At 39.3% G+C, this 22,954-nt stretch overlaps 2 protein-coding genes across 3 annotated transcripts in view; one reads left to right on the top strand and one right to left on the bottom strand.

The window, feature by feature from the left end:
• cenpp (centromere protein P) overlaps nucleotides 1-22,954 on the top strand; it is a 211,202-nt gene that overhangs the window by 115,417 nt on the left and 72,831 nt on the right. The window lies entirely within an intron of this gene.
• On the bottom strand, nucleotides 871-19,656 carry aspn (asporin (LRR class 1)). Its single transcript, XM_078413805.1, has 7 exons — nucleotides 19,416-19,656; nucleotides 15,333-15,445; nucleotides 11,138-11,351; nucleotides 7,483-7,596; nucleotides 5,790-5,883; nucleotides 3,560-3,698; nucleotides 871-1,068 (listed from the first exon to the last, which is right to left on the bottom strand). Exons 1-7 carry the CDS (start codon nucleotides 19,654-19,656, stop codon nucleotides 871-873), a joined length of 1,113 nt encoding a protein of 370 aa, XP_078269931.1.

Genomic DNA, 22,954 nt, shown 5'->3' on the forward strand with positions numbered 1-22,954 from the left:
TGAAGAGCTTTCTTTGGAATTGCATTTATGTGATGGGCCCAGAATAGATATTCAGAGAAATGTATATATGCGAGGAACTTGAAGCTGTTGACTTCCTCCACAGATGCTACATGGCTTGTGGAGTTCTTTTAGAAATTTGATTTTTGCTCAAGATTCCAGCATCTGTAATCTCTTGTGCCTGCACTGTGAAACAAACTCTGGCCCACAACCTAATATCCTTTCAACCACTTATTCTTAACAAAAAAAACAGACTATAGCCGATTGGTAAATGGTTCTTTTATTCAAAGTAATTGCTCAAAAGGAAGCAAGAGAAGTATTCTTTTATTTGATATATTAGCATTGTGACACCTGCCACCAAATAGTGTTTTTTCCCCCAAAAATGGCCATTATATTTTTTATTGCAGTACATGTGAAGTTTACTGAAATTAAGATTGAGCTATTTTTGAAAGTGACTTCCACAACATTTATAGAAGATAATCAGAATGAGCATAATAAATGTAAATGAAGAAAGGAAGTTCTTGTTGATTGATATCATATAAATGTAGCTGAGAGAAATATTCACACGAGAAATTGCAGAGTTAACTCTTAGCGAGAAACCAAGGGATTTGAGAACAATAATGCTTTTTAATCTGGTTGTTTATCAGCAGAATTATAGGTGTAATTTACCTGAACAGTAAAAGACTTAACCAAAATGAATAATCATTGAAATTGTCAAATATCCTTTTTATTCAGTCAAAAACTCAATTTCAATGTACAAGAGAATAAAATACTTGCATATTAATCCCATGGTCCCTCATGAAATACCTACAAAGCCACCCAGCAGTGACTAATGCCCATTTATTTACTTTGGGGAGTGCTCCTTATATAGTTTTATTTCTTGAAATTTCCAAGTTGAACTCCATGAGCACCAGAGACACATCGGAAAGAAGTTGGCTGAATCTCCCAGTACTTCACTGGATTACCAAAAAGACTGATTCCACTGTACTGCAGCTTCTTCACTCCCGATTCTTTTGGACAGAAGTCATCTACTTCTATGTTGCTAATATTGTTATTATGAAGATACAGTGCCTGTTTAAAAGAAAGAAAAAGCTTACCTCCATATTTACACATTGAAAATCCCACAGAGAGGGATTTAATAATTATCACTACAACCTTATTTTCAGAGCACTAGGTAGAGTTTGAATCTCAAAAAGGGTAATGCACACCAAGAAAATAAGTTTAGGTATTTAAAAGCTGAGCAATTATGTTACAATTACAGTACTGCAATTGCTCATCTGGACTAAACCTCACAATCAGAGGTAGCAGAGGATTTCACTCTTTAAAATATGCTGGCTAACAAGAAAACTGGGATTTTTTGAGAGTTTGGAACATGAAACTAAGCCATGATGAGGCAGATGGAAATCAAAAACGTGCCAGTGAATTCCCTTTGCTTTTCAACCACCACAGCCACCTGGCCCAAATCCCTCCTTCTAATGACATGATCGTTTTTAAAAAAATAATGTTAGATTATAGATAATGTTGGTTTACTGGGGGCAGAACAGTAGACCATGTCTATGTGGACTTTAGCAAGGCCTTTGGCTTGGTGGAAGAAATTAGGATTTTAGATTGGATGCTTGTGCTGCAAGGTTTGGTGCTGAATCATTATTATTCGTTATTTATATTAATTATTTGGATGAGAGTGTAGTTGCACGGTTAGTAAGTGTTGGTGACATCAACATTGGTATGGTATTGTGGACAGGGGAGGTTAAGATTATAACACAAGCTAGAAAAACTGAGATAGTGGGTCAAGGAATGGCAGATGGAATTTAACTCGGACAATTACAAATTATTAAATTTTGCAAAGTTGAACTAGGGCAGAATATGCACAAGGACCTGGAGAATGTTACAGAACAGAGTAACATCAGGGTAGAAGTATGTAGTTCCCTCAAAGTGTCGACACAATTAAATAGGGTGGTGAAGAAAACATTTGATATGCTTGCCTTCATCAGTTAGAGAGAGCACTGAGTACGTGAAATAGGATGTCATGTTACAACTGTAAAATAACTATTCTCAAAGTATTGTGTGTAATTTCCATCTCTCACGCTATAGGAAGGATGTTGTTAAGGAATGGTGTAGAAGAAAATCAGGAGGATGTTAGTAGGACTGGAGGGCTTGGGTTATAAGGAGAGATTGGATAGACTGGGCACTTTTTGCTGGAACATAGGAGACTGCAGGGTGACCTTATTGCCATATAAAAAATCGGTCTTTTACCCAGGGTCATGGAGTCTAAAACTAGCGTGGATTTAAGGTGAGAGGAGAAAAATTTAAAGGGGACCTGAGGGGCAACTTTTTCACACAGTGTATGATGGGTAAGTGAAACAAGCTGCCAGTGGATAAGGTACAGGTGAGCACAATTACAACATTTAAAAGGCATTTAGACAAATATGTGAAAGAAAGTAAAAGTTCGGAGGGAAATGGGACGAGCTCAGGTAGGCAACGTGGACTGCATATATGGGTTGGGCTGTATGACCTGTTTCTGTGTTCTCTTTTCGAGCTCAAATTTAAGCCAAAATTGCCCTTTTTCTCCCCAAACCTAATGCTCAGTTATTTTGCAGATTTATAGTTTCAGACCAGCATCTATATACCTAATAAACTTTGATAAATGCGCACCCCCCCCCCCCCCACCGGGCTTTCTGGTCCACGGCTCGCTCTGGCCGACACGACGGACACCCGGGGCCGATGTGAGTGGCTCCCTCTCCCCTTCCCTGTCCCCCCTCGCCTGCCCACGGCCCCGGGGGACACTCCCCGCCCAGCAATGGGTCCATGGATCGATAGGGTTGCTGGGCCCGCAGGAGAAGTTTCCACCCAAAGGGGATTGCCGCTCCCGCAGGACCGCCTGCCGATGGCCGTCCCCGCCGTTTGCCGCCGAGCTGCAGGAGACGTGTCGGGTCCATGGCTTGCTCTGCCCGCAGCACTGGCCGATGGCCGTCGCCGCCGAGCTGCAGGAGACATATTGGCTCCATAGCTCGATCTACCCGCGGCACTGGCCACACGGGGCAGAGGTGAGTGTCTCCCTCTCCCCTTCCCTGTCACCCCTCACCCACCCACGGCCCCAGGGAACACTTCCCGGACCCGTTGGACCTAAACCTCTCCTGCATTGGTGCAGCACCCTCTCCTCCCCCACTCCCTCCCTCTTTCCCCCTCCCACTCCCCCACTCCATCCCCCCTCATCTCCCCTTATCCCCCCTATTCACCCACTCGATCCCCCTGAACCCCCCTTATCCCTCCCCTCCTCCATTCACGCACTCCACCCCCCTTCAACCCCCCTCCTCCCCTCCCCCCACCCACTCACCCACTCCATCCCTCCTCAACCCCCCCTTATCCCCCCCTCCCCTTATCCCCCCCTCCCCTCATCACCCCTCCCTCAGCCGCACCCGCAGCAGAGATTCGCACCCAACGGATGCACACCCGTCTAGTTACTATTAAAACTCTTCTTTCACAAATTGTGCATTTTCACATTGTTAACAGAAAACATGAAATGAGAATAAGATATATTATTCCATAGTTATTTGTTTTTTACCTGGAGATATTTCAATTCTTTTACACAGGCAGGAACTTTTTTAATAATGTTGTTCTCTAGATGAATCAGCCTTAGATAAGGAAGATGTGCTAAACTTCCATTTTCAACCTCTTTGATTTTGTTGTATGACAAATCCAGTCTGTAAAAGTGAAAAAAGTGACTATAGATTCATACATATTCAACATTTTAATGATCAGTTTGTTCCCAAAGAACAACCCATATCCTTCCTTTAATATCAGTTATATCATTAGGTGATGCAGTGACAGGTTTTTTTTGTATCAGGCTGTCAGCCTACCACCTGATGGAAAAGTGCACTCAATGACAATTTTATCACCTCCTTTCACGAGCATTTGTTATTCATTCTACCAAGAACTTTTACTGTTAGACCTTTCTGCACAATGGAAATATTCCATGTATCTCAAATCTCTATCCATAATTCCATATTCCCAGACTTGCATTATCGTCATGAATCTATATTGCTTTGGTGGCCAGAAGCACAAGTGTAACATGCATTCTTGTAATCAAATATATCTGAAATAAGAACATAATTATATAATACTTCAGTTGTAGTCTCATTAAATTCCTTTGTAAATGACATAAGACATCTTTATGCTTGTATTGAAATTCTCACGACAAAGTATTATTGGCATTGGTGACCAAATATTGGATTTACATAAAACCTATTCTGTACGCTCATGTTCTTTGAAAAAGCAAATCATCTGTTCTTACGTGGTCTAGCTTTATGTCGATCTAGATACCCAGCAATATGCGTGACTTTTAATTACTTTTTAAAATTGCAGAGCAAAAATCTTAGGCGTGATCAGCTATAATATTAGAACTGGATGACTCACCATTGGATATTGATGCTACTTATGCATATTCTGTCCAGTTTAGCTTACAAAATCTTCATCATTAACTACTGGGGATGTTTCAAAATTACCTAATTTCTTTCTTAAAGCATGGCAAGGTATAGTTAATTTTAATTTAATTTTAAAATAATGTTCCAGACTCTGAATATGCTGTCTCAGCAGGACAGACCTACAGGAGGTGACAGCATATTGGTTCTTAAAGGGACAGTCGTGTCAGATTAATGTGAGGACACCCCATCCGCTGTATCCAAAATTCATTATAAAGAGGTCCATAATAATGAGGATAAAGTATTGTATCTGCAGAGGATGGATGTCCTGTGACATTAACTCATCCACTGAGTTCCAAAGCCTTTCCACCTGCAAGTCAGGAGTCCAGTACACAATTCCTTTTCCTGAAAGAGTGCACCTCCAGATTCCTCAAGAAGCTTGATGCCATCAGGATAAAGCAATCCAGTTGATTGCTACACTACTCTAAACAGTCCCTCCTTTCTCCACCATTAAACCATGATGACAGTGTGTGACATTTGTTGGAGTTATTGCAACAACTAACACACGTCTTCTTTGACAAGACCATAAGACCCTGCTGCGAAGGACTGTTTCCCTTGAAGTCACACATATATATTGGCATTTCTTCACCATTTATGTGTCAAAATGCTAAAATTCCATTTATAACAACATAATTGGAGTATCTTCAGCAGTGATTTAAAGAAGGTGATTGATTAAAGATAGACACAAAAAGCTGCCGTAACTCAGCAGGACTGGCAGCATCTCTGGAGAGTAGGAATGGGTGACGTTTCAGGTCGAGACCCTTCTTCAGACTAGTCAGGGAAAAGGGAAACGAGAGATATAGACGATGATGTAGAGAGATAAAGAACAATGAACAAGAGAGATGAAGACGTTAATTAACTAAGTACATTCTGAAAGGCAATTAAAATAAGGCAATAAATGCAGGCCAACAACATCCTGTGTAAAAAAATTTAAATACCCCTTGTGGTCCATTTTGACTCCATATACATCCCATCAATGGGCTTGTTGTCTATCTGTTTTGTAACCTCTACTGATAATGTCAAACACACTTTGTACAAAAAGTCACTATAATGACTTGAATTGGAGGTGGTGATATTTATTCCTGAGATACTGACTAAAGCATTCATGAATGCACCTCACAATGACCAGTTTGCTTACTTTTTGGTTTGTAGATCAGTGTTTTGACTCATGTGCTTAATCCATAATATATTCTGTTCCTTTCTCCTTCGGACGATCTATTGTGTTTCCCCTTACATTTTGTCAGATTGCAACTCCGTTTTAAAGGAAAACATGCAAAGTAACATGTTTTTAATTTTAGGACTAAAATGTCTTACCTGCATAAATCTTTATATCGTTTAAAATCCTCACGTTTTATTGATGAAATCCTGTTGTGGTCGAGGTACAGCTCATAGAGGTTAGAAGGTAGATCTTTGGATGAAAAATTTAAGAGACCAAATGTAAATAATAACAAAACAGTTAGCCAGACAGAAGTTATCTCCCTATACTTTGGCACAGACAAAAGACAGCCTTGATCCTGAAAATTAATTACTTCTTTTGAGTGTCATACCTGATCATTGTGATTACCTTGAGTCTTTTTCATCTATTCATTTTGTGGGATGTGGATGTAGCTGACAAGGCTGGCGTTTAATTTTCATTCCTAATTACACTAAAAAAAGTAAGCAGCTGTCTTGCATCTCCGCAGTCAAGCAAAATGTACTGTTGGAAATGGAATTCCCGGATTTGCACACCTCGGTCAAGGGAATGTTTTTCCAAGTAAGTAATCAATCTGCAGGTGGTGGTGTTCCCTCTATGTGTTCTTCTTGATGGTAGAGGTTTGCAGGTTTAGGACCTACTTTTTGTAGCAAAAAGTGCAAGCCAACATAGTAGAGGATTTTGAGGGTGGTGGATACAGTAGCAATCAATTGTCCTGTATGGTCAAGCCCCTTGTTGAAGCTACCCTCATCCAAACAAATGAGTAGTTCATCATGCTTCCAACTGTGCCTCGGAGATGGTGTATGGGCTTTTTTTTAATGTCATTCACAATTGAAATGTTACTATAGACTCCTGAATAATTCCTTCTGAGGCTACCAAATTGGCTGTTCCATTCTTTTCTCCCTCTCCTTTTGTAAACAATTAGTCACTTTTTCCCATCTCCAATTTGCAAGTACCACATCTATAGAATTTTTAAAGATGATAATCAATGTATATATTTTAACTATCTCTGTCAAGACTGAGATGTCGATTATTGGGATTCGTCTGTTTTCAGTCTCACCGACCTTTCTAGTACCTCAAGCCTTGATTCTCTTGTATATGTGGCAGTATTTTTGTATCTTCCTTGAACAAAGCTCTTATCTTATTAGTAAAAATCCTTTAAAAATCTGAAAACACCACATCCACGGGTGGCACAAACTATGTCTGATTTCGCACCCTTTTTTCTAAATACCCATTGATAGATTATTTAGTCTCTGTCCGTAAATACCCACATTTGGAGTTGTGAATCTTTTCCTATCTACATTCCTATGCGCTTCTTCCCAGTTTACTCTCAGAGTCAGAGTTATTTAGCAGGTCACATGGAGTGCATCTCTGGAGAGAAGCAAACTCACTAATCACAGATGGTGCCTGTACTGCTGGTATTTCCAACATTTTCCTTTATTTCAACTTTTCAGTACCTGCATTGATCAATCCTGTATAAGTCAAGTGTTTTTCTCTCTCCGCTGTCATTCATCTCCTATTTTGTATCCTCTGTAATTAACAAGCCTTCACCCCGCACTCTAGACTGGCATTATCACTATTTGCATTTCCCTTAGTCTCCGCTCTATTACCAAATTTTCCTTTGTCCTCTTCACCTCTCTTTCGTCTCTGCAATCTAAAAGATGCTCATTTTACTTGCTATTTCATGGCTATCCTTCTGAAACATTGACTCCTATACCATCACAGATGCTGCCTGACCTGTTGAGTATTTCCAGCATTATTTTTATTTTTGTCCTGTAGACAACAATAATGCATAAATTTATAGAATAAACGTACTCTTTGGAACTGATGACAATTTTCCTTCTGATATCCGTATGTACATCAATCGTTGCACCCCATTAAATGCATCTGGTTCAATATCAGTAGTATCAAATGGATTTCCACTAATCTCTGCAAACAAAAGAACATAATATATTGAATTATTACTTAGTTAGCATGAGTTGTCATTTCGTACTGCATTACTCTGTGAAAGCACTGGATGTGCACGGATTTTGCTGCTGCATTTCACAGATGACAACATTGCCTAGTCATAGTCACACAGTATGGAAACAGGCCCTTTGGCCCAACTAGCCCACACCGACCAACATGTCCCATCTACACTAGTCCCATTTGCCTGCATTTGGCCAATGTTCCTCTAAACCAGTCCTTTCCATGTACCTGTCTAATTGCTTCTTAAACGTTGTGATAGTTCCTGCCTCAACTACCTCATCCAGCAGCTCGTTCTATGCAACACCCCCCTTTGTGTGAAAAAGTTACCCCTCAGATTCTTGTAAAATCTTCCCCCCTTCACCTTAAACCTATGCTCTCTGTTTCTCTATTCCCCAAGTCTAGGCAAGAGATTCTGTGTGTCTAATCAATCTATTCTATGTTCTATATCTATCTATACCACCATTCGATATCTCTCATTTCCCTTTCCCCTGACTCTCAGTCTGAAGGGTCTCAACCCAAAATGTTATCTATTTCTTTCCTTTGCAGATACTGAAGTGGGTTGTCAAAAATTGCAGCAGGATATTGATCGGTTGACCATGTGGGTTGAGGAATGGTTGATGGAATTTAATACAGCGAAATGTGAGGTGAGGCAGGCCATACACAGTGAATGGTAGGGCTCTGGGAAGTGTTGTAGAGCAGAGGGATATAGGAATGCAGGTACAAAACTCCTTGAAGGTGGCGTCACAGGTAGATGGGATGGTCAAAATGTATTTTAGCATGTTGGCCTTCATCAGTCAGTGTGCAGAAATTGGGAGGTCGTGTTGCAGTTATTTAAGACATTGGTGCCGCCGCATTTATAGTGCTGTGTTCAGTTCTGGGCACCATGTTACAGGTAAGATGGTGTCAAGTTGGAAAGGGTATAAAGAGGATTCACGAGGATGTTGCCAGGACTCGAGGATCTGAGTTACAGGAAGAGTTTGAGCAGGCTGGGACTCTATTCCATGGAGTGAAGGAGGATGAGGGGTGATCTTATGAAGGTATATAAAATCATGAGAAGAATAGATCGGGTAGACGCGCAGTCTTTTGCCCAGAGTAGGGGAATGGAGAACCAGAGGACATAGGTTTACGGTGGGGGAAGGATTTAATAGGGATCTGAGGGGTAACTTTTTCACACAAAGGGTGGTGTGTGTATAGAACGAGCTGCCAGAGGAAGTAGTTGAGACATGGACTACCGCAATGTTTAAGAAACAATTAGACAGGTGCATGGATAGGACAGGTTGAGGGGTTGTGAGCCAAACGCAGACAGGTGGGACTAGTGTAGATGGGAGAAGTTTGTTGGTGTGGGCAACATGGGCCAAAGGGCCTGTTTCCATACAGTATAACTCTATGACTCTCTGAATCTAAGATGATGGTGAGGCCGCACTTGGAATGTTGTGTATATTTGTGGTTACCCAGCTTTCGGAAAGGCGTCATTAAGCTGGAAAAGTGCAAAGTAAATTTTGAATAGTTTTTCCAGGACTCGAGGGCCTGAATGATAGGGAAAGGTTGAGCAGGCTAGGAGTTTATTCCTTGGAGAATGGAATACTGAGGGGTGACCTTGCAGAAGTGTATAAAATCATGAGGAGCACAGATAGGATGAATGCACACAGTCTTTTTTTACCAGGGAAGGAGAATCAAACACAATAGGGTTAAGTTAATAAGGGAAATTTTTAAACAGGACCTTAGGGGCAACGACTTCACACTAGAGAATGGTGCTTATATGAATCAAACTGCCAGAGAAAATGGTTGAGGCAGGTTCAATAGGATAGGGTTTAGTGGGATATGGAATTATTTCTTTGTACTTTCAAATTCTTTAAGATTATGATGTTATTCTCATTTCTAATTGGATGTTAATAACACAAGACATTTATTCAATATAAAACACCCATGATCAAACACTAATGTAGATCACAACAAAACAAAGTTCAATCAGATAAAATAATGTAAATGAACTGGATGTAAAGGATGTAAATTGGTGATATCACGCTAAAGGATTCTTGCGAGGTTGAGTCCAATTAAACAAGACTGTTATTCATGCCTCAAATTCTGTGTTTCCTTGTAAAACAGTGGTATCGCTGACTTTTGCACTTCTTACCAATGAGAAACCTCTGGGCTGAGGAGTACAGTGCAGCCAAACAAAGAAAGGGGGAGAGAGCAGCTTCCATCACATCTAACGGGAGGTGATGAACCATATGGGAGATTTCTGGAAACCTAAACTGGGAAACCTAGTTGGATGACCCATCCAAAATGTCCAAAACATCAACCTACCACCTTCCGAAGAAACAATATTCATTCTGGACATGGATGAGAAAACATATTTGAAATGGTCATGGGCATGCAAAGGCACCATATAAACATGAAATATTTTCCTCTTTGAACCTACATACAACATTAGGTTTGAGTTAAAATGGTTGATTGGAAGCAAAATAGTCTCTCAACTACACTGAAACCTTGTCTCGCACTCAGGATACATTCCCTGGAACAGAAAAGCGAATGGAAACAATTCTATCAGGTTTCTAATAAAGAAACCTGGCACAAAGCCTTGCCTTCCCTGCTGTTGGGCCAGGAGCTTGGTTGAGGGCTCAACCTTTATTGGCACTCCGGCAGTAATGAAACAGATAAAGTGATTTTACATAGATACATAGAAAATAGGTACCGGAGTGGGGCCATTCTGCCGTTCGACCCAGCACCACCATTCAATGTGATCATGGCTGATCATCCACAATCAGTACCCCATTCCTTCCTGCCTTCTCCCCGTATCCCTTGATTCCGCTTGCCCTAAGATCTCCATCTAACTCTCTTTTGAATGCATCCAGTGAGTCGGCCACTATCAAGTTAAAATGCAATGAGTGCTGCTGAGGCCTTCTGATGGACAGGTTGGGGTGGGCAGTATGGCCTCTCAGGTGTAGATGAGAGGCCATACTGAGATGTGTTTCATTCAGGCCAACATGGTGTGTGCAGGCCACTACTAGTTCCATGTGTTGGAACCCCAACACGGCTGGATCCTCAATATGTTTCATCACCTCCTGCTGAATGTGATGGTAGCTGCTCTCTTCCCCTCATTTCGTTCAGCTGCACTGCTCTCAGCCCAGAGATTTCTCATTGGTAATAAGTTGAACAGTCAGCGAAAACACTGAGCTTGTTACCCTTCTGAAGTGAGGCAGACCAAAAAAATTTCAGGAACGTCTGCCCTGGAACAGAGGTGAAGTGCTACACATGGTTGGGATCTAAAATGAAAACAGAAAATATTGGAAATACACAGAACATTTTTTGTACTTTCCACTTCTCTTTTAGGGTGTAGGCTGATAATTGATGTACTTAATTGCAGTCAAAATAAATCTGAACAAAAATATGACAGAGTTGGTTTTGGAACAAATTGCTTTGACTGCTTGTTCAGTTTAATAATTTGCATTAAATAAATGTAAATGAATGAAGTAATATGTATAAACTAAGCAACACTTACCTAAAACATGTAAATACTTCATTCCTTGAAAATCTCCCTTTTGTATTTTCTTAATTTTGTTTTCATCAATTCTAAGTTCCAAGAGTGATGTAGGTAAATTATTGGGAATCTGAGGTAGCAAATTCCAGGAAAGGTAAAGCAATTTCAAGTGTTTAATAGATCGAAATGCCTTTGGGTGGATTTTGCTTATCTGATTGTTGACCAGGAAAAGTGCCTAGAGAGAGAATTGAGGGAATATATACATTATTATGTTTTAAAGGTATATTTAACTGTGAATCTACAGATGCTTTACAACAGAAATGGATGAACAAAACTGCCTTGGGTTATAATTTGTGTTTAAAAACATGGTGGATAAATTGACTCAGCAGGTCAGGCAGCATCTGCCAAAGAGAAATTGTTAATGTTCCAGATTCAGCAGACAGCTCTTCAAGGGTGATGGAGAGAAGGCAGGAGAATGGGGTTGAGAGAAAAAGATAGATCAGCTATGATTGAATGGCGTAGACTCGATGGACTGAATATGCCTAATTCTGCTCCTATGACTTATGAACTTTCCACAAATCTACCTGACCAACTGATTTTTGTTTCTAGCATTTTATTTTTATTTTTGTTTCCAATTTCTGGTTTCCTGAGCTTTGAGTGATTTTCATTTGAAGTATAAGTTGCCAGATAAACTGGGTCCCTTAAACAACTGTAACCCTTCTTGCAAAGAAAGAAAAGTTTTCTAATTTGTATAATATTTTCCAATTTCATTAAAAAATTGATAAATCAATAGGTAGAGTTTCATCCTACTTTCCAGAGAAAACAATCCTGGTCAGTCTAAGTGTGTAGGAAAGAACAGCAGATGCTGGTTTAAATCAAAGATAGACACAAAATGCTGGGGTAACTCAGTGGAACAGGCAGCATCTCTGGAGAGAAGGAATGGGTGAGATTTCGGGTTGAGACCCTTCTTCAGACTGAGCGTTGCAGACTGGCAGCATCCCTGGAGAGAAGGAATGGGTGATGTTTCGGGTCGAGTAATGAGTTCAGGTAACAGAAACATGCCAGTCCTGAACTTTGGTCAACTGGCCTTTAAATGAGTCTCGCATGTCAGATTTGCACTTACCTAATACAACTGCTCCCATGAACTTACAACATTCCGGGTCAGGACCATTCTTCAGTCCTTTGCCCATTTCCCTACACAGATGCTACCTGACCTGCTGGGTTCCTCGGCAGTTTATTTTTTGATCAAGATTCCCTCTTCTGCATTATCTTGTGCCTCCATTAGAATTTTACCTCATGTTAATAGAAGGGGATAACAATGGTAATAATTCTGACTTAAATTGTTAAAGCTAAGCAGATGCTTTTAAGCTAGCAACTTATATTGGGTCTAATTTAAAATCTGACATTTCCCAATAAGAAATGAAGTAACATTTGACTTCATGCCATTTAAAGATGTGACAGATTGATAAACAAAAAAAATTGAACATAACAGAAGCTAGGTTCCCCTTGTGACTCATAGGCCATTCAGTATGATCATAATTTTTTTAAACTTCAGTGCCACTTTCTTGCAATAATCTCATAACCTTTGATTCCATTACATTTTTCATTCTCTGTCTTGAATATACTTAGCAACCATTCCTTCTTAGTCTTCTTGGAAAGAAAATGCCATAGATTCAGTACTGTGAAGCTGAAGTTTCTTCTCATCTTGGTCTGGAATGGCTGATCCCATAATTTTGAGACGATAGACTATTCTTGAGAAGTCAGCCAGGAGAAATATCATCCCCACTTTTTCAAGTCCTGCAAGACTTTTAAGGATTATAGGCTCTGTCCACTTAATCTCTCCTTGTACAATGAACCTACCCGATCCCAGAAATCAATCTGAGAATCCTCTGCTAGATTCCTGCCATCACATGTTTCTTTCCTTTGTAAGGGAATATCAGACCTGCACACTGTTTTCCGGATGCAATCTCGCTGATGTCACTTAGCATTGAAGCAAGATGTCTCAATGTTTGAACTCATCCTCTTGTAGTAAAAGCCAACATTGTGTTTTCATTCCACTTTGCTTGCTAGCCTTGCTTATTCATTTTGAGTGATTTATATGCGATGACATTTTAGTTCTTTTGTACACTAACACTATTTAATATGTGAAAATTCAATATTTTTTCTAAGAGGATTGGGTGACTTCATATTATATTTCATTTTGCCTCACAAAACAATCCCACAATCTGCAACACAAAGATCAGCACACGGATGGTGGGTGAAGGGACTTGGTGTGATTTTAGATAGGTAGATCAGAATTTTGGTTACGTGAAATTGTAGGCAAGGCTGCTAAGAAACCTTTGGAATAGTAAACTGCATATACAGTGCCCTCCATAATGTTTGGGACAAAGACCCATCATTTATTTATTTGCCTCCGTACTCCACAATTTGAGATTTGTAATTTAAAAAAATCACATGTGGTTAAAGTGCACATTGTCGGATTTTAATAAAGGCCATTTTTATACATTTTGATTTCACCGTGTAGAAATTATGGCAGTGTTTATACATAGTCCCCCCATTTCAGGGCACCATAATGTTTGGGACACAGCAATGTCATGTAAATGAAAGTTGTCATGTTTAGTATTTTGTTGCATATACTTTGCGTGCAATGACTGCTTGAAGTCGGCGATTCATGGACATCACCAGTTGCTGGGTGACTTTTCTGGTGATGCTTTGCCAGGCCTGTATTGCAGTCATCTTTCGCTTATGCTTGTTTTGTGGGCAGTTTTCTCTTCAGCATATAAAAGGCATGCTCAATTGGGTTCAGTTCGGGTGATTGACTTGGCCACTGAAGAAATTACCATTTTTTAGCTTTGAAAAACTCCTTTGTTGCTTTTGCAGTATGTTTGGGATCATTGTCTTGCTGTAGAATGAACCGCCGGCCAATGAGTTTTGAGGCATTTGTTTGAACTTGAGCAGAGAGGATGTGTCTATACTATGCACTTCAGAATTCATTATGATACTATTCATCAGCAGTTGCATCATCAATGAAGACCTTTTTCCAGAACTTTGGTTGCTCTTTTAAGTACTCTTGGCAAACTGTAACCTAGCCATCCTATTTTTGTGGCTAACCAGTGGTTTGCATCTTGCAGTGTAGTCTGTATTTCTGTTCATGAAGTCTGCTGTGGACAGTGGTCATTGACAAATCCACACCTGACTCCTGAAGAGTGTTTCTGTTAGACAGGTGTTTAGGGATTTTTCTTTATTATAGTGAGAATTCTTCTGTCATCAGCTATGGAGGTCTTCCTTGGCCTGCCAGTCCCTTTGCAATTAGAAAGCTCACCAGTGCTCTCTTTCTTCTTAATGATGTTCCAAACCGTCGATTTTAGTAACCCTGAGGTTTGGCTGATGTCTCTAACAGTTTTATTCTTGTTTCTCAGTCTCATAATGGCTTCTTTGACTTTCATTGGCACAACTTTGGTCCTCATGTTGATAAACAGCAATAAAAGTTTCCAAAGGTGATGGAAAGACTGGAGGAAAGAATAGGTGCTGCGAGCTCTCTTATACCTGCAATAAGGAGGCAATTAAACACACCTGAGTAATTACAAACGCCTGTGAAGCCATGTGTCCCAAGCTTTAGGTGCCCTGAAATGGGGGGACTATGTATAAACACAGCTGTAATTTCTACATGGTGAAACCAAAATGTATAAAAAATGGTCTTTAATAAAATCTGACAATGTGCACTTTAACCACATGTATTTTTTTCTATTATAAACCTCAAATTGTGGAGTATAGAGGCAAATAAATAAATGATGGGTATTTGTCCCAAACATTATGGAGGGCACTGTAATCTGTCCCTTCTCACCTCTTCTTACCCAGTAATATTTCTTCTCTGAAATGGGTTTACAAATAAACAACTTGTAAATGTTGACATCTGTATAACTAACACGCTTCCCGAGAACAAATTGATTGACCATTTCCCAATCTGCCTCAGTTAGACCCATAACTAACAGTTTGGGGTTAGTTTTGAAAGTTTTAAAAATTGTAACTTCAGACCTGGTGTAAACGTGCCTGTACTTGCAGGAGAAATGATTTTACAATTTTTCAGAGAAAGAAGAAGGTAGTATTATTGTAGCTAAGCTAATTTCAACAGCTTGCGGTAATACACTATTTGTATATTCTTCATGACTTTGTCAAATAGTATCATTTCTAAAATAAAGAAAAAATAACAACTTACATAGAGTGAAGGCAAATTCTTTAAATCACCTTCTTTTATTTCATTAATCTTGTTGTTTTGCAGATCAAGCATTACTGTACCTTTGGGAATGTTTGTTGGCACTGACTTCAAACCTGGGGCATATTAAATGTAACAAAAGTTAGCTATGACTTTCGAGGTTCTTCCAGCAATAATTAACTGCAGAATAATTTTATTGATAAATTACTTTAATGTAGAATATAAATTACTTTCTATTCCACATTTGGCCTGGGTTATCAGGTTCCATCTTTGTTTTCATTACACCAAGCAATGTGTTGGCCAATGTTTAGTCCAGGGTTAGTACTAGCTGTTGAATTTGGGTATTACAATAACAAAATCAAAAGTGAGTGTGGGTGATGCTTAACTTAAAATTTTCTAACTTTTTGCACCACGCTGGTAATAAGTGTTAGGTTTTCATTCCGATGCAGTAAAATCACAAATGTGTCTTCAATTGTTTGCCTTTAATTCTATCAAATGTTTTTTTTAATTGTCTGATCATCAGAGACTTTGAAAGGTTTCATTTGCATTTCATAACAGCAAACTGTCAAGGTGGTATTGAGATAAATCTCAAGATCCATTCTCTGAGGCCTAGTGTGATTAAGTTAGCACGGAATTGTGCAAAATATTTTATATTATTGTTTTTTAGTTTGTCAGTGTTCAGTAAGCTCTCTCTTATTATTGCGTGCAAGTTGGGTAAGGTAAAACAAAATGACAAAATTATGTTGTACATAATCTATGTTTTTTTCTTTGTGGCATTTTTTGAGAAATTCAATTTGAACTAAATTACAAGTACAAATTAAATGCAAATTAGTTCAAACATTTGTATTCTTAATGCTAAATGATGTAGAATCAATGCTGCAGAATAGTAAATCTCTTATAATCCACCACTTGATTGTTGGGAAATCCCAAAGGTTTGATATCTGGCTCAGCTGGTATTCCATGCTCCGTCTAAAACACACCAGGGCCATTTCCCCGGTCTCTCTAAAATACGCCAGGGTCCCTGTTTCCCGCACTCCCTCCAAAACATATCAGGGCCAGTTTCCCACATTCTCTGTAAAAACACGAGGGCTTTTTCTCCACATGCTCCCTCTAAAAACACTCCCAGGCTCCTTTTCCCATGTTTCATTAAAGACACACCAGGACCCTATTTCTTTGCTACTTCACCCACACTTCCTTTAAACTCACAGGGCCCTTTACTCTATTGTTCTTTGTAAATGCATCACATTGTGTTTCCTGTGTTCCTTTTAACAGAGTTCACTTTCTGTAGCTTTTTTAAAAGATGAATTGAATGTGTGTTGGGATATTAATAGGAGTAATGTAAAGTAGTCTGGAAAATCTGCCAATTCAGCATCAAATCAGCCAGCCCAGTTAGGGCGGCACGGTGGAGTAGCAGTAGAGTTGCTGCCTTACGGCGCCAGAGACCCGGGTTTGATCCTGACTACGAGTGCTTGTCAATATGGAGCTTGTACATTCTCCTCGTGACCTGCGTGGGTTTTCTCCGAGATCTTTGGTTTCCTCCCACACTCCAAAGACGTACAGATCTGCAGGTTAATTGGCTTGGTATAATTGCATAATTGTAAAATTGTCCCTTGTGTGAGTAGGGAAACGTTAATGTGCGGAGATCACTGATCAGTGTATACTCGGTGGGCCGGAGGACCTGTTTCCGCGCTGTATCTCTAAACTAAAAAACTAAACCCCGAAGTCCCAAAGGTGCCACATTATTGGATTTTTAACTGCATTTGTTCAAAAGTCAAGAGTGTTTAATTGTTATGTGTACCAGCAATGGAACAATTAAATTCTTACTTGCTGCAGCTTTACAGGTCCATTAGCACAATAACACACAAACAAATCAATAATACAATTAATTATTAATCAGGTAACCAGATCATAATAGTATAAAAATGAAATCAATCTTTTGAGGAAGTAGATGAGTTGATGAACTTTCTTAATGATTGCAACAATATGTTGGCCCAGGACAGGTGTAGAGAAAGTTCACATGGCGAGAAAGTTACAGCTGTTGACTGCTGTCCTATTGATGAAGATTGATTCTTTCATATTTACTCTCCCTTTCTGAAGTCAACAATCAGCTCCTTGGTCTTGTGAATGTTGAGAGCAAGGTTGTTGTTCTGGTACCATCAATCAGATTGTCAATTCCTCTCTCACTCATTATTACCCATTATACGCCTAATAATTTGTCTGGTGGTATTGCCTGCCAAATTAAGGATGACATAGGAGCTGTGACTGCGCAGTGTTGCATATAGTGAGAGAGTAGAGCATGGAACTGACCACAGAGCCTTGAGGTACTCCTGTGTTGATCGTTATTGAGGGGAAAGTGTTGTCAATTCCTTACGATTTTGAGAATTGTGAACGCAGCATTCAAACAAACCAGTCTCTTCCTCCATCGGCTCCATCTCTACTTCACTCTGCTCAGGAAGGCAGCCAACACAATCGAGGAACACTCACATCCCGGTCATTCTCTCTTCTCCCTCTCCCACTGGCAAAAGATTCAAAAGCTTGAAAGCACACACCAGCAGTTTCAAGAACAGCTTCTTCCTTGCCATCACCAGACTCTTTGAATGAACCTCTCATAATCAAGGTGTAGAGGAAAATAACTGCAGATGCTGGTACAAATCGAAGGTATCACAAAATGCTGGAGTAACAGCGGGCCAGGCAGCATCTCTGGAGAGAAGGAATGGGTGACGTTTCAGGTCGAGACCCTTCTTCAGACTGATGTCAGGGGGGGGGACAAAGAAAGGATATAGGTGGATACAGGAAGACAGTGGGAGAACTGGGAAGGGGGAGGGGAAGAGAGGGACAGAGGAACTATCTAAAGTTAGAGAAGTCAATGCTCATACCACTGGGCTGTAAGCTGCCCAAGCGAAATATGAGGTGCTGTTCCTCCAATTTGCGGTGGGCCTCACTATGACACTGGAGGAGGCCCATGTCAGAAAGGTCAGACTGGGAGTAGGAGGGGGAGTTGGGAGCTGAGCACTTCTATTTGATATTAATAAATTACAGGATCAACATTTGCTTCAAGGTCTCAGTTCTGGAGTGGGTGCTTCATGATGTTTAAATTGACACATAATGTAGGGGCAGCAAAGCATGCACAGAACCCAAGGGTAATGATTGGGTGTTTGAGGAGGCTGTGGGAAAGCATCTTTTCCAGAACAACTTGGCACATTTTGAATTATGAAAGCACTGTGACTCAGTGAGGCTTAATATTATGTTTCTCGGTACGATACATATGCATTCCCTCACGAGAAAGGAATTTCAGGCATGGTGCTCTTGTTCATGGAGCAAGTGTTTACTATATCTAATATGTGTGACAGGAAATTGGAAAATAGTGGCATTAATGATGTAATTACAGAGAATTCCAGAAATTTCTCTGCAAGCCAAGAAAAAAACAGTTAACATTTGGTGTTGATAGTCTCTCATCAGATTATTTCACAGTTCCAATGAATGCTGTTGGATCTGTTGACCATTCCCAACACTCTCTTGCTATATTTCAGATTTTCAGAAACTGTAGCCTTGTTTTGCATTTGAGCAGTGAACAGAAATTGAACATTGTATACACCCTACTTCATAATCTCAGAATTTCTGATCATCTCACAGACCATGAAGTTCTTCAGAAAAGTACTCTCTGATGTAAAGTGGCAATAAGTAGCAATGTGGTCTATTTTTATCTTGTTCTTAATGACTTTTATTAAAATGTGAGTTTTACACGCCTACACTAAGCCTACTTTCATGCAGTTCATCTCTTTAAAAAAAAAATTGTCACACTTGTAATTATTATTGAGAACCCATAAAAATGATTTTATTATGAATGAAAAATGAATATTATCAATTTCGTCTGAGCAGCAGGAAGTCAAAGCCCTTCCAGATAGTTATTGCTCTGTTGGTTACACCAGCAATATGTGAATCAAAATGTTAGAATATTGAAGTTAGATTAAAAGATTGATTGCAACTTCTCCTTACAAATCAATACATTCATTCAATTATAGTTTTAAAATTTAGGAAACAAAAATCATTAGCCATGTATTTCAAATGGTAATTGATAGTCCTTACCCGCATCAGAACATTGGACTACACGCACTTGGCATACACAATTTAAAGGACATGTGAAATATCGATAATCTGCCGTGGGTGCTGGGATTGACATTTGTTCAGATTGACTAATATCTGATGTGTTCTGGGGCGAATCCTGTTGCCAAATATCCCACTCTTTCAGGAAGTGAAGAAATTCATTCTCAAATAAAGATGTAGCAGAACTCAGTGCCACAATGGAAAGGAGCACGAGTGTTTTCATGATTATTCCTTGATAATACGCCTTGTCCAACAAAACGAAGAAAATAAAAACAATAAAGCAAGGTTAGGGCACTTATATTAAAACACAATTATAACATTGCAAAAATTATTAAAAATGTGTGAATAAAACTTTAAATTGTTCAATCTGTGTCATTACATTAGATCTATACATTGACTGGTCTCTTTTGTTAATTCTATTGTACCTCTGATTTTTTCCTCAACCTTAGCTTACCTTTCCACCTTGATTGATAGGGCCCACTTATGAGTTGCCCCATACACCCCACTTCTGCTCGCATTTCTGTACCATGCTCCACCACCCACCTTTTTCCAGATCGTAGTCTATCCTTTTGATTATATTAGAGTGATAGCACGACCAAATAAACCTCTACCTCCTGCTCTGGCTTCAGTTATTCCCTTGGTGACACCAGTTACTTCAACCACCATCCTTACCACCTCCACTGCTTTCCCTTTTATTTTTTCATGTTGATGAAGGAGATCCACCTTGTCTTAAACTCCTAGGCACCTGAACAGGGACTCAAATACACATTCTGAATGAGACAACAACATACATGTACTGAGAGTTTGGGATTTGTTTGCATTGTGAATATTAAATGCAGATTATGTGACTCCTTTAACAGGCAAATTTCAAGTGCTTCTCTGATCTTTCTGTAATTGCCACTTGAATTCCCATTCACTAGCCATTCTGACTTCTGTTCACCAATGCTGTTTCGTTGTGGCTTGGCACAGTTCGCAGGAGTTTCTCTTTATCCCTCTACTGGGCACATTGTGGAATCTAGGTTGATTTAATTAAATTTGCACATTAAATCTGGAAACCGTGTTGTCTTTTGTCAGCAATTATAAACTTGTGATATTGTTATGTCAACATATTTTGGGTGTTGCAGAGAATAATAAACAGGGACCCCAATGGTACATTTTGCAGTCAGAATGGGTTGTGTCCTTTATGAAAAGGATGCTAACCTACCTGACTGCACAATGTACTATTCTCCTTCCTGGTAGCTGAATCTTCCCACTGGTGCCACTCTGTTTTCCTACCTTTTGGTGCTACAATAACTTTGATAATTTATCCATTTCTTCATATCTCTAATTGCTCACATTGTTAAATGGCAGAAGTGATAAACAAAGGAACAATCGAGTGGTTTCCACTTCAGTATCTTGTGGTAATCCTTTTTCTTTTTGTATAAGGGTTACCTCATCTTTTTCAATGTCATGCATCTGTAATATCTTGGAATTCTGATGAGAAAACTCAATTTATTTTTTCATAGTGACTAACCTACTGAGTGTTCCATAAATTTGCTGTTTTATTTCAAAATTGGAAACCTCTACAAAACTTAGTCTTTCTCAGTGCACTAAGTGTGTTCTTTCCTGCATACTGAACATATTAAAGAAAACAGCATCAGCTATTATTCACCACATAGTACATGAATGTAATTGAATGCTCAAAAATGTATAAGATAATTTTTAGTGGTGCAGTCAGCCTATGATTAAGGCTTTGAGTTACATCTGCTAAATATGTTCACCATATGCCGTCTCTTGTTTGTCTTTTAATGTTTGCACCATGATTAATCATACGAGCACTAACTATTCTCCATATTAATAGAAGCTGGCTTTCCTAAACCGACATTCATATTTTGGAAAATTTCTCAGAACTTATACACTTCCAGAAATGTTATGGTGATCCAGTTTACATTGTAATATTATTTCTGCATTGAATGAGGGAAAGTGCATACCAATATCAATGCTGAATGATCCAGGGAACACGAGAACAGTGCTGGTTGATTTTATGCTGAATTCTGGGTTTAAAAATTAGCTATTAACTTCATACCTTATTAAGGAGCCTTGCTCTCAAACACAGAGTTTGTATCCATTTTATGGAATGAACTGCTGGCTCTGTCAGACCATGATTAATTATAATACTTGTCAGCATCATGCAGTTTTTTTTAAAGTTAATGCCAAACCAAAGGCTTGATTAACTTTGAACTTCAGCAAAAGGATAAAACTAACTACACTAATTTGGTCATGATTATGCACAATTTCAGGGGTTTTTTCAGTCAGTGAAGTGGAAAACCAATTCAATAGGCATCAAATGCATCAGATTTACACTTCTTCCATAGTTATAAATTACTTAATTTAATGATAAAATCAACCAAGAACAAACTTGGAGATCAGAAGCCTGTGTATATGTTGAAGTAGATAAATATAATTTAGAAGGAAGTTCATGGACTTGTAGAGACATTTAGCACAGAAACAGGTTCTTTGGTCCAATGAATGCTTGAAACATCAACCACTTTTTACATTAATCTCATTTTCTCCTCATTATCATCCTCTCCCCCTGTATTCTACCACTTAATTACACACCAGGGGCAATTTACAATGGCCAATTAACATATGAATCTGCATTTCTTTGGTATGTGGGAGGAAGCTTGAGCATCTGTAGAATGTACTTCCTGTGGCAGTTACAGCACATCTGCCACAGGCAATGATGGTCCAGTTTGAAACTGCCATCATCATAGAGTCTGCCCTCACCTTCTCCATCATGGTCTCGTTTGACTCAGCCACCAAGCATGGCATCTGGAGGCTTTCAGCGCATCGTTCGATCAGCCAAGAAGGTTGTTGGCTGCAACCTTCCCCCCATCAACAAACTGTACACTGTAAGGGCCAGTAAGAGAGTGGGTAAGATCATCTCTGACCCCTCTCACTCTGGCCACAAACTCTTTGAAGCACTTCCCTCTGGAAGGCGACTCCGGACTGTCAAAGCCACCACAGCCAGACATAAAAACAGCTTTTTTTCCACGAGCAATAGCTCTACTCAACAGCCAAAAGTCTGTAGCCTCCTTTTGCTCTGGTATTTTATTTCATACTTCACATGTTTAAATTATAATATTTTTATTTTAATTGTCTACTGTATATCGTGTTGATACTTGCGAACAAAGCACCAAGGCAAATTCCTTGTATGTAAACATACTTGGCTGATAAAATGTATTCAATTTAAATCAATTCAATAGGCACACAGTCACAGGAAGAAGGCAGACTCCATACAGATAGCACCAGATGTCAGGATTGAACCCAGCTCTTTGGAGATGTGAGGCAACAGTTATTTCAGCTGCACAATTGCACCACAAATGTTTTTGAGAATTTTATCATAAGGATTATTGAGGATTCATTTTCCTTGTTATTGTTTATTTAACTTGAATTAGAATTATTTTCCTTGTCAGTTAAAAATGCATAACTATTACATAAAGTTTATAGTGATGAGCTATTTTAATGACAATTTGGTATGG

Source organism: Rhinoraja longicauda, chromosome 17 (genome assembly GCF_053455715.1).
Source record: "Rhinoraja longicauda isolate Sanriku21f chromosome 17, sRhiLon1.1, whole genome shotgun sequence".
Lineage (NCBI taxonomy): Eukaryota > Metazoa > Chordata > Chondrichthyes > Rajiformes > Arhynchobatidae > Rhinoraja > Rhinoraja longicauda.

Coding starts and splice junctions, on each gene's coding strand:
- aspn (XM_078413805.1), bottom strand. CDS start 19,656: ATGAAAACACTCGTGCTCCTTTCCATTGTGGCACTGAGTTCTGCTACA. Junction 7,597..11,137: donor GAAGTATTTACATGTTTTAG/GTAAGTGTTGCT, acceptor TTTTGTTTGCAG/AGATTAGTGGAAATCCATTT. Junction 1,069..3,559: donor AAGAATTGAAATATCTCCAG/GTAAAAAACAAA, acceptor TCTTTTAAACAG/GCACTGTATCTTCATAATAA.